The sequence below is a fragment of the Macadamia integrifolia genome, chromosome 5 (assembly GCF_013358625.1).
Source record: "Macadamia integrifolia cultivar HAES 741 chromosome 5, SCU_Mint_v3, whole genome shotgun sequence".
Taxonomy (NCBI): Eukaryota; Viridiplantae; Streptophyta; class Magnoliopsida; order Proteales; family Proteaceae; genus Macadamia; species Macadamia integrifolia.
The window spans coordinates 4,185,068-4,202,599 of record NC_056561.1 but is presented as its reverse complement, the minus strand read 5'-3'; the positions used below and the strand labels follow the sequence as shown (position 1 = coordinate 4,202,599).

At 38.3% G+C, this 17,532-nt stretch overlaps 3 protein-coding genes across 3 annotated transcripts; 1 reads left to right on the top strand and 2 right to left on the bottom strand.

The window, feature by feature from the left end:
• The first annotated feature begins 2,931 nt into the window (after window positions 1-2,931).
• LOC122079873 (pectinesterase-like) lies at window positions 2,932-5,435 on the top strand. Its single transcript, XM_042646634.1, is given in 3 exon segments — window positions 2,932-3,808; window positions 4,540-5,135; window positions 5,137-5,435. Coding segments are annotated over 3 exon segments (1,572 nt in total). The 3' UTR covers window positions 5,236-5,435.
• A 4,795-nt stretch (window positions 5,436-10,230) lies between these two features.
• Window positions 10,231-13,029, bottom strand: LOC122079871 (putative disease resistance RPP13-like protein 3). The gene has a single exon (XM_042646632.1). The coding sequence runs from the start codon at window positions 13,027-13,029 to the stop codon at window positions 10,231-10,233; it is 2,799 nt and encodes a 932-aa protein (XP_042502566.1).
• A 1,324-nt stretch (window positions 13,030-14,353) lies between these two features.
• On the bottom strand, window positions 14,354-17,119 carry LOC122079864 (disease resistance RPP8-like protein 3). The gene has a single exon (XM_042646617.1). It carries the CDS (start codon window positions 17,117-17,119, stop codon window positions 14,354-14,356), a length of 2,766 nt encoding a protein of 921 aa, XP_042502551.1.
• Between the last annotated feature and the right edge of the window lie 413 nt (window positions 17,120-17,532).

Below are 17,532 nucleotides of genomic sequence, written 5' to 3'. Positions count from 1 at the left end.
AGGAAAGGGGAGGGGAGGGGATGGGAGGGGAGGGGAGGGGAAGGAAGTTAGGTATGCCGATAGTTTTTTTGGAATTAGAGGTTCAATCAATGGGAGGGCTGGGATAAGAGGGGTCAAGGAACTTTTGCAAAGGAAGAAAAAAAGAGATAGACGTAGATTTGGGTATACCGGTGACATATCCACCTTTTCTCAAAAAGAAAGATTCCAAACTAATATATCCATTGATGATCTCCATGTTGCAAGGAATATGAGGCGCTACTAGCCGTCTTTCCAAGGAAAATTCATGGAGGAGAGCTTCCTAGTTAGAGTTGCAAATTAAGACAATTTCCTAATCATCGAGGGTGTGGGATAGGAGGGAGTAGACATCAGGAGGGTATTCTGGGAAGATTAAAACCCTACAAAGGTTTGTCAATCCTAGAATGATGGATGAACTTTGAGAGATTGTTGGACACGCTGCTAGTGTTTTTGGAACTAGCAACTCAACAAATGATGAGATTGGAATAGGGGAAAGAGAGAGAGAGAGAGAGAGAGAGGCCAGTGCCACCATTACTCATTTTCCTATGGATGAAGGAAAACTTGATCTGTTGTTATAAAGCTTTTGGAAGGATTTCAAACTCAAAGACTTCATGTTTGACCTGAGGAATCACTACCACCTTACGAAGTACGCTGTTTGCATCATCGTTAGCTAGCTAAGATCTTATCCACCAATAGTAATAGCTTAAAACTCAAACCAACCAATCATCTAATGCTTTCACATCAAAATCTTCCATTTAAAATTTTCTGAACAACCAAACAGAGAGATTGATGATTCTCCAGCTAGCCTTCTCAACGTGTTACCGTATACAGCCCAAAGCTTAATAATTTAATTCTCTTTGAAACTTGTAGTCTTAGTTATCAAAATTTTCAAGTAATGTCGATATCTGTAGAAATGATAGAACACTAACGGCAGTTAAAAGATAATTACTTCTACAAAATTGGCGTGATCTGTTATATATTTATTTTTAGTGATTAAATATATATTCAACGAAGCCTAGAATTCTCTCCTCAAAAAAATGGAGGAAGTAATAAGAAAAGAACTAAAAAAAAAAGAAAAAGAGAGAGCTCCACACCAAATTAAACAGCATATCTCTACAATGAAACTAGAAGAGAAATCCGAAGAGGCTCCAGGTACGTATGTTTTGAAGTTCATCTACCACTAACCTTAATTAAACAGTCTGATGTAAGAATTTGAATTCGTTATACGTACATTCACCTAGACATACATATAAGGATCCAACACCTCGCATGTGAGAAAGATCTTAAATTAATTTATGCTGAAAGATTTTTCCTAAACACTGACTATCAAGTCCAAATGTTTACATCACCTTGTTATACCTTTGAAATGTAATGTAACAATCTAATCACAAGGAACTATCTACTATTCAATACATGTCAAATTTTAGAATCAATCCAAATCCTCATATTTTAATCGTGAATTTGATTCACTTCTTTTTGTCACTTGATCTAACCTGTTTGAACAAATGGTCATACTTGACCTATTTTTACCAAAAAAAAAAAAAAAAAAAAACTTGACCTATGACTATGAGCAAAGATTTAAATGTCGAGAATTGAGTGGCATACACGATACAGCATTGATCGGATCTTTTTATGATTTTACACCTAATCCGATACTGATAATCGACCTAAATGGATTAGATATCAATATTGACTTCAGCTAATACTAATACAATCAAGCGAATCTGATATCAATATTTAGAATCCTGCCTATGAGAAATTCTCATCCAACCCCGTCACATGGCTTGATAGAGTTTGTCCAATTAAAGTCTAATAGATTGATAAACGTGTTGGGCTCAATCCTAGTCCATTTATAATCAGTCCTAGTGCACAGTGTAAACCCGATAGGTGCCCGATTGGCTTGACAGACTCAACCCGACATGTTTAGTCCAACCGTTTATATGTATATTTTTATTTTTTAAAATAAAATATATATCGATATTTTTATTAATTATTGAATGAAATTAAGTGTCAAGTCTTTTCTAAATTATTGATGATTAAATAATATATTAAATTTTTTGAAATCTAAGATAATTAAAACCCACTTAAGGGCTATTTAAGGTTAATGATGCATTAGCCCATTTAACGCTTTGATAGTATATTATCATATTCAAGGCTCTGTTACAGAGTAGATTGACCCGATTAATACAAAAGTTCGATTAAAATCTAAAATTCAACCAAGATCGATCGAGACCAACTTATTTCTTAAATAAATAGACTACAGTGCAAAAATACATACCTGAGTAAACCGACTGAGAAGGTTTACTCAGAACAACGTGAGATTCTAATTTATATCTTTTATTGTGGTTATGCTTCACCAACCAGATAACTATAGGATATCGTTCACCCAATTAAAAAAATAAAAAAATAAATCCTACCTATCCACCATTGGCTTCATAACCCAATTCGTAAGCACATAGAAAACCATAGATCATTGATGAAATTCTTTGTTTATTTCCTGAACACCAACAGCCCCCCGTATAAAAAAGAGCTACCTAGACTTAGACAACAGAGAAGCCGCCAAGGAGACCAACTTAGAATTGGCATAAGTCAATAGCCTTAATTATGTGGGCTTCAATAGAATCGATCTATTGAAATATTCAACAAAAGACCATAGTTTCCACCAATAAAAACAAAACACTATAGTGATTGGAATATTCATAAACCTCATGCATGGATGGACCAACGTACAACTTTTCACAGCTCTAAAACGCGTTCAAGCATCCACACTTTATGCTACTCATTCAACTATTAAGCTCTATATAAAGGCCTAAAACTTCCATTCTTGAATCATAATCCTCATTTGGAGTAGTAGTAACAAGGAAAGAAACATACTCACTTATCCATTAGTTGTTTCAGTTTTGCTGGGTGATCACTATGGATGATAAGCTTTTTGTTAGAGTTCTTGTGAGTCTATCTCTTCTTGCTCTTGTTTCTAGGGTGACTAATGGCGACAGCACCGAGTCATCTTGTAGCCAAACACCATATCCTCAAATATGCAATTCCTTCATTACCTCTAATCCTTTAGTTCCCTCAAAAGGTTTCCATGATGTAGTCATCACGGTCACCATGAACCAAGCTCAACTAGCCCATGATCACATTTCAGCTATGGACTTGACCTCTTTCGATGAACCAGCCAAGGCAGCATGGGCCGACTGTGCAGAGCTTTATAATGACACGATTAGCCAGCTTAATCGTGTATTACTGTCTAACAGTTGGGAAGATACTCAAACATGGCTTAGTGCAGCGGTTGCCAATCATCAGACATGCCAAAATGGGTTTTTGGAGCTCAAGAAAGCTTCTTTTATGTCTTCCTTACCTTCCATGCTGAGTGACTTCTCCAAGTTGCTTAGTAACTCTCTGGCTGTAAACAAACAGGCAGCTTCAGCACAGTCTAGTAAACCAGGTGGTGCCAGACGCTTGCTTTCTGATGGGTTCCCTTCGTGGGTCTCTGGTGCTGATAGGAAGCTTCTCCAGTCAACAACAACAGCTTCACAAGCTAATATAGTGGTGGCCGCTGATGGGTCTGGTAATTACAAGACCATCACTGAGGCCCTGGCTGCTTCATCAAAGCTAAGGAGTGGGACTTCAATATTTGTTATATATGTGAAGAAGGGTACTTACCAAGAGAACGTTGAGATTACAAAGTCAATGAAGAATATAATGCTAATTGGAGATGGGATTGATGCTACCATTGTTACTGGTAGTAAAAACGTCCAAGATGGTTCTACAACTTTCAGATCGGCCACCGTTGGTAAGCTTTCTTTCTTGAAGCTTCATGTAATCATCAGTTCTTCCTTTGTTATCGTTTTTCACCAAGACAGAGTTAAATTCTTTTTTTTTTTTTCTTTTTTCGAATAAAGATTTCTCTAGCGAGACCGGATCAGGTTCATCTCGTACGTCACTGATTCATGGATTTAGAATCCGCATTCTCTCTCTTCATTTAATAGATTTCAAAGAGGAATGTACGGGATTATTCTCGTACATAAACCTGATCCGAATTCTTCTCTAACTGCATGGTTTTAGGTATGGGGCATTGACAGTTGGTATTGGGTATCGATATCGAATGGTATCAGTCTGTCTGGATCGTATCAGATAGTTTTGCCCTAAAAATTGACACGGGCACAAATTGGCCAATATGATCAATCCGAGGATAATACCTAAAACAATGGTTAGGGGTTTCTTAACTTGCATTGGCTTCAGTCAATCACATAGGACAGCTACAGATCAGGCCCTCAATTCAGCCCTTTCTTATATAATCTCCGCTTTCAATCTCTGTTTCCCTCTGTCTCTATGTGACACCGAGAGATTACTGTTTTATGGTTAGAATTGACTAGTTGACAATACGGTATCTGTCCTTGGATTTGACACATTCACCACCACCCACAATCCCTGACCCCACCCAACGAAAGAAAAGGAAAATAACAATTAAGGTTTTGAAAGATTGATTAATCTGACTTACCTGTGTTATTTTCATCTCCACAGCTGCGGTCGGCGACGGTTTCATCGCCAAGGCTATGACCTTCCAAAACACGGCAGGACCTCAGAAGCATCAAGCAGTTGCATTCCGTTCAGGCTCAGACCTCTCAGTTTTCTATCAGTGTAGCTTCAAAGGATACCAAGACACCTTATATGTTTACTCCCAACGTCAGTTCTACCGTAACTGTGACATCTATGGCACAGTAGATTTCATTTTTGGAGATGCTGCCGTCGTGTTCCAGAACTGCAACATCTATGTGAGAAAACCCATGAGCAACCAAAAGAACACCGTCACGGCTCAAGGGCGGTCTGATCCGAACGAGAACACCGGAATATCTATCCATGATTGCACAATTACAGCTGCTTCAGACTTGAAAGCAGTACAAAGTTCGTTTAAGACTTACTTGGGTCGTCCATGGAAGGAATACTCAAGGACTGTTGTCATGAAGACTTCTCTTGATAGCTTGATCGATCCTGCGGGGTGGCTTGAGTGGAGTGGCAATTTTGCTCTAAGCACTCTTTACTATGGAGAGTACGCGAATACCGGTTCAGGGTCTAGCACAAGTGGTCGAGTGAAGTGGACAGGCTATCATATCATGATTCATGAGCACCTCAGATGCCCAGAAGTTCACAGTTGCAAACTTCTTGGGTGGTGGTTCTTGGATTGGAGCCGCCGGAGTCCCATATACTTCCGGGCTATAAGCCCACCTTAAACCCTTCAAAGGGCTAATTCTAAATTATTTTATATATATATATATATATATAAATTTTTTTTAATTTACTTGACCCTTGACATCTTGAATAGATCCAAGAGTCATTTCTCATGTTGCAAGCCATTGTAATTATCTACTTGTATTGAATCGTCATATGATTTGTGAAAAGGGGATTTTTTTTTTTTCTTTTTTTCTTCATTTTGTTCTATTTTAAACTATTATTGTAATGATGATATAATTGAATTCTATTCAATTTCAATAGTTTATCGTAATCATTGGGTTTGAATAATTGTATGAATTATTGGCAAACAGAAAGCAATTTTTTAGGCCCACATATGAAATGCATTGTATCAAACTTCATCAGAAATTCTATTTAATAATTTGATTGAGAGGTGACAATGAGGGATTCTGGACTTAATTTTGGGTTTTTGCTAAGCCGAATAAAACCAAACCCTTGGGAATCAAACATCTGGCTTCAGCTGATGGATGAGAATTTCACCATTCCCACATCTGAAAGCAAAACATGGTGGAAAAGATACTGAAAATTAAGCTTGCATTTTTTTTTTTTTAAAAAGATATACAAGCAAAAGAAAAATATTTGCAAATGTTCTTGGGCATATTTTGCTGTTGTATTACTTAAACTAACCTCGGGCTTTTGAAAATCCCAAACAAAATTTGAGTCTCCTTGGCTGGACCCAAGCCCCGCCTGGCCTTGACTCTAGGCCTGAAAAATCCAAACTTAATCTGCCTTTAGGGTTGGATCGAGTTAATCTTGATTGCCCCTGACCATGTAGAGAGAAAAGGAGATGCAAGTTGGGCCAGGCAGGGGAGAAGAAGAAGATAGGCCAGGCCAGGTTTAACCCAAGGCCTCAACCCTATCTTGGTCTGGCCCTGACCCACCCTTAGGGCCAAGGTAACTCAGTCCAAGCTGTGTTGGGGGATTAGGACGGGCTTGCACCCCTACGCTTTCCTACCGTAGATTCAATATGCCTCCATTTGGCTCGGTAAAATGTTGTGAAGGCTGAGGAAAAAAAAAACAATTTGCAGTTGGTGTATTTTCCTCATCCTGGATTCATTTCGGGTTTAAGGTTTATATTTGACTTGATTTCTAATGTTTTGAAGCAAAATATTTTGAGGAGAAACCGATAATGTAAGAATTAAAATGAAGCGAGATATTTCATTTGCCACCTTTGTCTATAAAGTTCTATGGGATTTAAGCACCATTACCTGTTGCAAAGGGTGGGAGTGGCGTGTTAAAACTCAGACTCAAATTCTCTATGGTGAGCGGTGAGTGGCAGTAAGGATTCAATGGCTAGGAGGGTTTCGACATGCACTCTAACCGTTGGATCCTCACTGCCGTTCACTGCCTCCCCGCTAAGGATTTTTGTGCATTAAAACCCACCCTATCAGGTGTCTTTTTTTTTTTTTTTTTTTTTTTGGGGGGGGGGGGTTGGGGGATTGCTATAGTAAGTCTTTGAATTAATTACAAATTTTTAAAAGTATTAATTGGTGTTCTCCTTGCTTCCAGGAATATGGTGCCGAAACAGGCAGTGTCTTTTCAACGGAAATTTCATGGAGGGATGATTTTTAATTATAGTTGCAAATTTAGATAGGTTTTTCATTCAACAAGGGCGTGGGATGGGCGAAGAAGGCATCAAAACTCAAAAGGATATTTTGGAAACATATTGAATTCCTATATATGTTTGTGAACCTTAGGATGGTGGGTGAACTACCCTCTATGAGTGAAGAAATTTTATTTTTTCATTCACGTTTTAGTAAAAAGTTTCCCTTGATCGCACGATAAGTTAACCATGTGATCCAAGGTTTTTGAAACCACGTCCCTCGATCCCTTCTCCCCCCCTCCTTTCTCTCCCCTCCTGTCCCGTCCCGTCCCGTCCCGTCCCATCCCGTCCTATTCCATGGCTCTGATCGCCAGTGGTGAATGGAAATCCATTCTTCGTGGACAAAAAAACTCAGGTCGAATATTTTATGTAAAGTGAAAGTTGAAGGACTATCCGTATAAATGATAGACTTCTAAGGTAGGTAAAATATAATTGCTTTTAAGAAAGAGACATGACCCGTTATTAAAGTACAAATAACGTACCAGAGGCTAAGATTAGAATTTCTGCTATTTTAGTTGTTATCAAATGTGAAGCTCTAGATCTCTAGCTTTAAATTAGGACTGGTATGGACCCTATAAGATCGATATCAATTATTGCCATCTAGCAATAGGCATCAATCTTAATTATGTGGAAAATTTCCAACCTTCAATGAAATCCTTGTACCACTTTTTGATTGCTTTTCTTGATTGAATGCATAATAACCCAGTTCTATGGTGTTCAAAACTTTGAATTCTTCCTCCAGAGAAAACCATTCTTGACCCATCTTCCAACCATCCAGAACTTCATGCCTAGTTTTTTTCTTTATAGACACTGGATTATCAAAGTACCCTTAAGAAAGAAGGGAATTTAAAATGGTTTGATTGGCTTACCTCAACCGTACCATCAATTAGTGAACGATTACCATAGGTTAAATATCAGCAATACCTGATCCAAGGCTTGCCTTGGTGGTTGGCATTTCTCCCTCAACAGAGTGTTTAAGGGACTTGATCAGTGTTCTAAGTCCCCTTAACAGCATCTTTTCTAAAAACCATTAATATCTTTTTTGCATTAAAATTATTTTAAAAGAAGGATTCTGATATTCTTTGAACTGTTTGAGAAATCAAGATACCTTGACGGCCTCTAGTCACAGAACTGTTAGTATCTTTTTTGTTTTTAAATTTTTTTTTTTTAAATTATTTTGAATTTTTTTTTGAGATGGGTCATTAATTTCGATAAGCGGCCTATTTAGGTGATTTGAAATAATTAATGATTTGAACAATGCAGTGCCATCTTTTCACATATATGGTGTCAAATTCGATCATGTACATATCAACTATTATTTTGGGGGGGCACTATCCATATCAACTGCATGACCCAAATTTATTCTACTTAACGTATCCAAAGTTGATTTTTCATGTGACCCATGTCTATATCAATTGTATTTTTATGGGTGCTATCTATATCAACTATGACCCAAATTTTTTATTTTAAAATTATTCTATCAAATTCATCCAAAGCTTGATTTTTCATGTGAATTGCGACATGTCAAAATTTTTCATGTACATATCAATTGTAATTTTTTGTATTGTTTATATCATCTTTACAACCAAGGATTAAAGTATCGGTATCGATCGTCGTATCGGTCGGTCAAAATTAAGATACGTATCGGAGGGTATCGTATCGTATCAGAGATACGCTAAGATACGCTAAAGATACGCACATAAATGGATAGGAAACACTTTTTTATACACATTTGCATAAAAAAATAGTTAAAAAAAGTTATATATAACATGTATTATGCATAAACAGTAAATTGAGAGTATCGCACTAAGAATCCAAGGTTTGTAATTGTCCCATAAATGTAAAATCCTTGTTCCCAACCTTGATTTCCACTTTATTTAGAGAGAAAAATGGTTGGCAGCAACTTTGGAATAAAAACACCTCAAAAAATTATGTTTTTCTAAAAAATTACCCATTTTGGCCATTTTATGACCGTATCGGTACATATCGGTGTGTATCAGTCGATACATACCGATACGTACCGATACATACCGAAACGTACATGTCACTTCAATTTTGAATTTTTCAGAGTATCGGTACGTATCAGTGAGTATCGGTGCGTATCGGTGGTGTATCGGTGCGTATCGGTGCGGATCGGTGTGTATCGTAGGATACGTATCGATACATAAGGGTTTTAAAATTTTCATGATACGTATCGGTATGTATCATGCCGATGCCTACCGATACAGATACGTATCGGCCGATACGGCATGATACGCACCGATACTTATCGGCCGATACGGCACGATACGCACCGATACTTAAAACCATGTCTCCCCCCCTCTATTTCTAGGTGTAAGGGTTGCTCTGCCTTTAGACTTCTCACAAGTGTTGTATCTATTCTTGTGCCTCCATTAGTGCCACCTACTAGCATATCATACATGGGCAATATGTCTATCCCTATCTCATTTATTATTTAGGAAAAATGTTAATGTGGCCCTACGCCATAAGAGCAGTCTCTGACAATGACCACAAAGAACATGATGGTCATTTCGCACAACCTTTGTCTGGCGTAAACACGTGCTCTTGCACAGAAAACAACGTAGAAAAATGATCTACATAATAGCAATGTATATTGGAATATTATCCAAACCAAACCGAACAACGTTTTACTATCAAATAAGATACTTACCCAATCGGAAAAACTCTTTGATTCATCCAACCGTATCCATAAACCAGCCAACTGCCGTTGAGGTGCCACACGCGAGTCCATCTTCAACGCCTGTTCTCTATATTTTGTTATGATAATCGATCCCCAAGACTAAATGTTACAAGATATGGAAAGCAGGGTTCTATGCATCAGTATTGGATCGTCCGGATCGTATCGATATTGATATTAGATTAGGGTTAAGATAGAAAAAAAAATTATAATGATAATTTTATGAAAAATTAGTGGTAAAATTGACAATCAAGTCGATCCGAATCAATACCAGAGATTTAAATCCCTGATGGGACAGAATAGATACATCATTTAGCTAATATTTAATATGGTTGCATATGATGAGAAGGACAATTTGAAGGACATGTAATAGGGAAAATTATATATTTGTGAACGAATTACAAAACTGAATGTAACATATCGGAATTCCCTATTTACTATTTAATAATAATTTTAATTTAAGTTTACATGATTAGGGGTAATTAGGTCCTTTTACTTTCAAAACTAACATCAGTCTAACGGTATTAGGATTTAATATGCAAATGGTATAAAAATGAAAGAAAAAATCATTCAAAATATATAAAAAGAAATATGATAGGTTCCAAAATGAAATTAAAAAGAAGGGTACATATTTTCTATACAAAAAAAAAGAAGAATCATAGCATCAACACAACTGACCAAAATCATATAGCCAACGCTCAGGAAGCCCGAAATCTGGTTCAGTTGCAATGGAAGGTATGTGCCCGAAATCTTCTCTTATGTGTTCTCGGATCATGTCTTCAAACCCATCTGGTATTAAAGACCAGGTAAGTTCTTGGAGAGTGACCACTCGTTTCAACTCATCTGGAAGCCCTTTCAACCCACAGTTTTGAATCATTAAAACCCTAAGGTTCTGTAATGCTCCTTCCCTCATTATGAAATCGTACAAGTGATATAAGTTAATCAACACCAACTCCTCAAGTTGAAGAAACCCATCTGCAGGAAAAATTATAGCAGGTCCCATATGTACCTCAAGCAAGATAAGGCACCTTAGTTTGGGTAGCTTCTCTAGTATTTCCATTTGTGTCCGTTGTAGTGTCTGTGAACCCAATAATAAGGTGGTGAGATTTAATGGAAAATCTCGGATTCCATTTATTCCCATTAAGATCAAATGATAGAGCTCCAATTGGCCAGCAAATGAAACAGGAAGATTGATTGCCAAACCATCACTTCGGAGACTTGTCCGACGGTCTATGAGACGAAGGCCCCGAAGGTGCTTCAATTTGGGGATGGCGTCTAACAATGCCCCTTTGTATAGAACCCGCAAATGTTTACCAAACACTTTACATAGCTCTCTCAGATTAATCAACTTGTGGAGGCTACTTTTGATCCAATTTCCACTATGTAGCACTAGTGTCTGTAGGTTAGTCAAGTGCTCGAGAGAACAATCGGAGCGCATCAACATAGGTACATCATAAGGACAATATAAAACAAGATGTCTTAGTTGATGTTGTTTCATTGTTGGCATCTCTTGAAGATAAGAATGTCGTAAATCAAGTGTTTGTAGATTTTGCAGTTCTCCGATCGAGTCTGGAAGATATGTTATTCTGGTACCACGAAGGCTAAAGTACTTAAGGAAGATGAGTTTTCCGATCTGGTCGAGCGAGCCATAAGATATAGAACTTACAGGTGCTCCCTCTAGATCTAAGACTCTAAGCAACTTGATCATGGCTCCAAAAGTAGATGTCATCCAAGAGTTTCTCTCAATAATCATAGAGATGGAGAAGCAAAATAAGGAATGGAGATGATTTGGAGTAGTACCTTGGTTTGGAGCATAATTAGTTGAAGGACCAAGCATAACTCCTTCAATAGGTTCAATGATGGAAAGCCTGTGGGATTTATTGGTGGGAATTAAATTGTCACTCCCATGAACTTCAAGAAATCTCTCTTCCTTAGCTTTTGAAATTGCTAGATCTCGAACAAGATCATGGATACGACAACTTGTGACACGCCCATCATAACTTCGACTTGTTGGTTGAATCATGCTTCTTTGGATAAGCTCCTCAATGTAATCTCCGGCCACATCTTCCATCGTTGAGCGTTCTCTTGGTTCGATGAAGCCTTCTGCCACCCATAACCAGATCAATCTATAGCGCTTGATTTCATATTTTTCTGGGAAAAGACCTAAATAGAGGAAACAGGGCTTCAAATGATCTTGTAAGTCAGTATAACTCAAAGCCAATACTTGTTGGCAACTCCTTTCATTCTGATTTAGTTCCCAATTTACACTATCAAGAACCTTGGACCAGGCAATATGAGTCCTCTCTCTAATGGATAAGAGACCCCCTAATACTACAATGGCAAGTGGCAATCCATGACACTTGTGGACAATTCTCCTTCCCAAATCCTCCAAATCTTCAGGGCAACCTACATCTTTGCTACCCATCACCTTTGCTTGGAAGAGCTCCCAACTCTCATCTTCATTCAAAAGACGTTGGAAATAGGGAGTTGTTGAGGGATTTGCATATATAGCTACGATTTCATTGCGACTTGTAACCAATACCCTGCTTTGATAGCCTTCTCCTTGAAGTGGAAGGGCTTGTTTCAACATGTCCCAGTCTTGAAACCTCCATAAGTCATCAAATACAATTAGGAAGGTTGTTTCTCTCAAGTGACTTGAAAGAATATGGATCAAGCTTTCAACATTTAGGCTATCTAGGTCCTTTTCTTTAGGGGTGAGGGGCTTGATCTGTTCTATGATGACTAGGAGAAGATCTTTTATTCTGTACTGTTGAGAAATAGAAATCCAGGCACGAGTCTGAAAATGATTCATAACATCATTCCTTTTGTAGATTTTTCTAGCAAGGGTTGTTTTGCCACTACCACCCATTCCTACTATTGAAACAACAACAGTAGGACAGGGTTCCTGGGCCAGCTCTATGGGTGTTAGCAACTTCTTTACTATTTCTTTCTCTTCCTCTTGGAATCCAATGACAAAAAAATCTTCGACACGATCTCCCCGATGAAAATGCAGGCCTTGTTCAATACGAATTGTACCTATTGAACTTTGCCCACCAGCCTCTGAAGTTGCGAGGCCTAAAGTAGATCTCCTAATTGAAAGCTGGTTCATCTTTTTAATGGATTTTTCTATTTCCTTCCCTAACTTGCGGAGATAAAATAGGTGATTGGGGTAGCAGATGATGTACCTGGTTAAGAAGTTTCTTTTCCGTTGTCGCTCTGCTCGAAAGATGATCAAATCAACCACATCCTCGGCCTTCATGACAGCATCTCTAACTTGTTTCAGCCATTCTTCTACCTCATTTCCTGTTCGGCGTTTCTCAAGGGCATCTTGCAGTACAGAACTCATCAATCTGATCTCGTCGCTTAGCAATTGGGCTTGATCTTGCACTCCAGATAGGAAATCAGCTTCATCTAGTAGCTTCGAAGCTAATCTCTGTACAATGGACAAGATGCCCGCAGCCATTCTTTTCTCACTCAACTCTAAATACTTGATGACTTGATGACTTCGCAATGCAGAGATAGATTTATAGCCAGAAAATTCTTGAATTTATAGCGATAGCTTCATGTTAATAATATCTTTCAAGCCTCAGCTATTCCTTGGCTTGCTTGGATTTAACCAATTTTATATTTGTCATATTTGGGCACATCTTTTGACTTTTTAATACAAATCAGCAAAGACTTCCTGAAATTACGCATCAAGTCCTCAAATCCATTTATATTAAAAACAAGAAAAAAAAGGTGCCGTATGAGCCCATCCAATATTCCTATAAGTTCTAGATGCCATTGAAAAATGTCAACTGGGTTGGTAGTCTAATGGAAGGAAGTCTTTATCTTATCATCGTTCGAATCATCTAGTAGTGGATTTAAGTCGATAAGTTTTAATTTCACCTGTTAGACTTACGAAAGTGTTACTCGTTGTATGGGGCTTCTATCTGGGGGTTATAATTACTATCATGGAGCACCAAGAAAATAATGCCTATAAATAATCTCACCTGCATCTTTTCTGGATAGCTTATCCAACTTTAATTCAACTTTTTATGGTCTTAGAATATCGGGGGGTCAGGGTTTAGAAACTTGGAATTGGGATATGAATCTATCTCATTAGTCGATTGCAATATAGATTGAATTGGAATCGCCATGAATCGACACTAGAAACAATATAGTCGAGGCATGTAGGGCTTTTATATAAAGTCTTATTTGTTTGACCAATAAAAAGAGGTGAAAAATTTGTGAGGATGGATTTTACATGTTGCAGGTAAAATGGACTTTTTTTTTTTATACCTTATTATCTTTTGTCCATACCAGTCCAGCGATATACAATATCAGCCCTCAATTGGGATCGAATGGGGCTGATTCGATCCAATTCCTCAAATTATAATCTAGGGTTTATACCTTTTTATGGTTCTCTTAGTGGTCCATGAAGCTTCCATGAACCACATTTGGAGTTTTTGAACTGACTGGTTGGGCATTGCCTGGCAGTCTGATTGTCAAGAAATTTTTTTAAAAACCAGAAAAAACCGGTCTCAAAATGTAGAATACCAGTTAAAAATAGACCACTCAAAGCAAAGTCCCTATACGAGCCCTCCCTCTTAGAAGCTTCTAATTTAGAGTCAGAATCATCAAACAGAGTGTCCTTCCCGAATCTACACAAAGAAAATCTTCTCTAAATATTATTACATAGAAAAATAAGGATATGATATCCAACACGGAAATATTTGCACCCACAAAAAAAAAAAAATCACAGAGAAAGATTGATACAAAAGAACTGAGTCTTACTAATAAAAAAATCAAGACCATTGATCAGAAAATTGTTGAACATCCTTCATGCATTCTGAATTAGTCCATTTTGATTTAGTTCTAATGGAGGGTATGTGTTTGATGATCTCCCAATCTTCTCCTGCATCTTCAATGACCCTATCTTCCAGCTCTTGTGACACACCTGACAAAGTAAATTCTTGAAGAGTGACTACTTGTTTCAACCCATGTGGAAGCCTTCCTAACGTAGAACATCGTACAATCCTCAAAATCCTAAGGTTTGGTAATGCTCCTTCTTCCACCATGAACTCCTCTAAGTCATCTAAGTTAATCAACCCTAATTCCTCAAGTTGACGAAACCCATCAGCAGAGAAAATGATTTTGAATCCTAAATATGCCTGAAACAAGATGAGGCACCTTAGTTTGGGCAGCTTCTTTAGGTTCTCCATCAGTTCCTCCATGTGTTGTCCTATCTGAAATCTCAATATTAAGGTAGTAAGATTGGAGGGAAAATCTTGAATTCCAATTATTCCTTGTAATTCCATATGATAGAGCTCCAAGTGTTCAGAAAATGAAATAGGAAGGACTACTGGCTCAAAAACGTCTCCAAACAGAGAAAGACCCCGAAGGTGGTTCAATTTGGGGATGGCATTTAACAATGTATCTTTATATGAAGAGAGACCTGTAGAAACTATATGTAGTGCTCTCAGATTAGTCAACTTGTCCATACCATACATCCATTTTCCTACACCTATCATTAATGTCTGCAACTCCACCATGTGATCAAGAGGGCTATCAAAGCTTTGGGGTTCAAGTCTAACAAAACTAGATATAGTAAGATTTCTTAGATGCTGCAGTTTCATTATCATCTTAGGCACTTGTCTGAGACGAGTACTACTTAAACTCAATGTTTGTAAATTCTGTAGGTCTCCTATTGAAGAGGGAAGTTCTCTTACATAGGTACATCGAAAGCTCAAGTACTTAAGGAGGATGAGCTTTCCAATTGGTTCGAGTAACCTACTAGGTGTATCACCAAGATACACTTCCTCAAGATCTAAGACTCTAAGTAGTTTCATGGCTCCATAAAAAGACTTCATCCTGATCATGTTTATCTCAATATCTCTAGAGAAGCACAATAAGGAACGAGGATGATTAGCTAGACCACCATACATGCCTCCAGTATATTCAATGTTGGAAATCCGACGAGGTTTATTTGGGGAAATCAAATTATCACTCCCAAGAACTTCAAGAAATCTCTCCTGCTTAGCTTCTGTAATTGCTAGATCTCGAACAAGATCATGGATACGGAGAAATGTGACACGACCATCATAACTTCGGATGGTTGCTTGAATCATGCTTCTTTGGATGAGCTCCTCCAAGTAATCCTCGGCCACATCTTCTATCATCAAGCGTCCCCTTGGTTGTATGAATCCTTCTGCCACCCATAGCCAGATCAACCTACGACGCCGAATTTCAGAGTCTTCTGGGAAAATACCTAAATAGAGGAAACAAGGCTTCAAATGATCCGGTAGGTCTGTATAACTCAAAGCCAATACTTGTTGGCAATTCCCTTCATTCTGATTTAGCTCCCAATTTATGCTATCAAGAACCTTGGACCAGGCATTATGATTCTTTGGTTTAATGGATAAGAGACCACCTAATACGACAATGGCTAGTGGCAATCCACAACACTTGTGGACAAGTTTCCTTCCCAAATCCTTTAAATCTTCAGGGCAATCTGCATCCTTACGAGTCATCACCTTTATCAAGAAGAGCTTCCAACTCTCATCTTCGTCCAAAAGGCGCTGGAAATAGGGAGTCGTGGTGGGATCTGCACATCTTGCTACAGTTTCGATGCGAGTGGTAACCATCACCCTACTTTGATATCTTTCTCCCTGGACTGGAAGGGCTTGTTTCAACATGTTCCAGTCTTGAAGCCTCCATAAGTCATCGAACACAATTAGGTAGGTTGTTTCTTTCAAGTGACTTGAGAGCCTATGGATCAAGCTTTCCACATTTTGCTCCTTTAGTTCCTTCTTCCCCTCATGGGTGAGGGGTTGGATCTGTTCTATAATGACCTGGAGAAGATTTTGTAAATTGTATTGTTGAGAGACAGAAATCCAGGCACGAGTCTGAAAATGCTCCTTAACATCATATCTTCTATAGATCCTTCTAGCAAGGGTGGTTTTGCCACTACCACCCATTCCTACTATTGAAACAACACTAGGACAGGGCCCCGGGGCCAGCTTTATGGGTGTTAGCAACTTCTTAGCTATTTCTTTCTCTTCCTTTTCAAATCCGATGACACAGAATTCTTCCACAAGATCTCCCCGTCGTAGAAAAGGTAGAACGCCTTGTTCATTGGTGATCATACCAACTGAACCTTGCCCTGCAACCTCTGAAGTTGCAAGCCCCAAAGTAGATCTCCTAACTGAAAGCTGGTTCATCTTTTTAATGGAACTTTCTATTTCACTCCCTAACTTGTGGAGATTATATAGTTGATTTGGGTAGCAGATGTACCTGGTTATGAAGTTCTTGTGCCGTTGTCGCTCTGCTCGAAAGATGAAGAAGTCAATCACATCCTCTGCTTCCATCACAACATCTCTAACCTGGTTCACCCATTGTTTCACCTCATTTCCTGTTCTGCGTTTCTCATTGGCGTCTTGCAATGCAGAAGTCATCAAACTGATCTCGTTGCATAGCAATTGGGTCTGATCGGGCACTCCGTAGAGGAAATCAGCTTCATTTGATATCATCGAAGCTAACTTCTGAGCAATGGAAAAGATGCTTGAAGCCATTTTTTTGTTTTTCCACAGCAATTGGGTCTTTGTTTTCATTTTTATAGCTTCAGCTTCATTTTAATATTATCTTCTAGTCTCTTTTTTCAAACTTTCCTCCTGATGAGTAATGGATCCACCATTTCTCTTCTCTACCATATATTCTTTACCGTTGGGTTACCGTTGCTTTGTCAAGTTGAATTTAATGATTGGTCAAAGAATCGTGTTGGCCATCTGAGTCAAAATGAATTGGTCGTTTCCGTGAGGAAGAGACCAAACTTCCCCATTGATTTCTCGTGATTTCTTTATTTATTGACGGAACATTTTCAGAAATTGTGGTTTACACAGTCCAACGCGTTTTTGAATGTTGGATGTGCAACACATGCCCTATTACGTATTGCGTAACAGAGAATCAAATTCCAAAACCCAGCGTA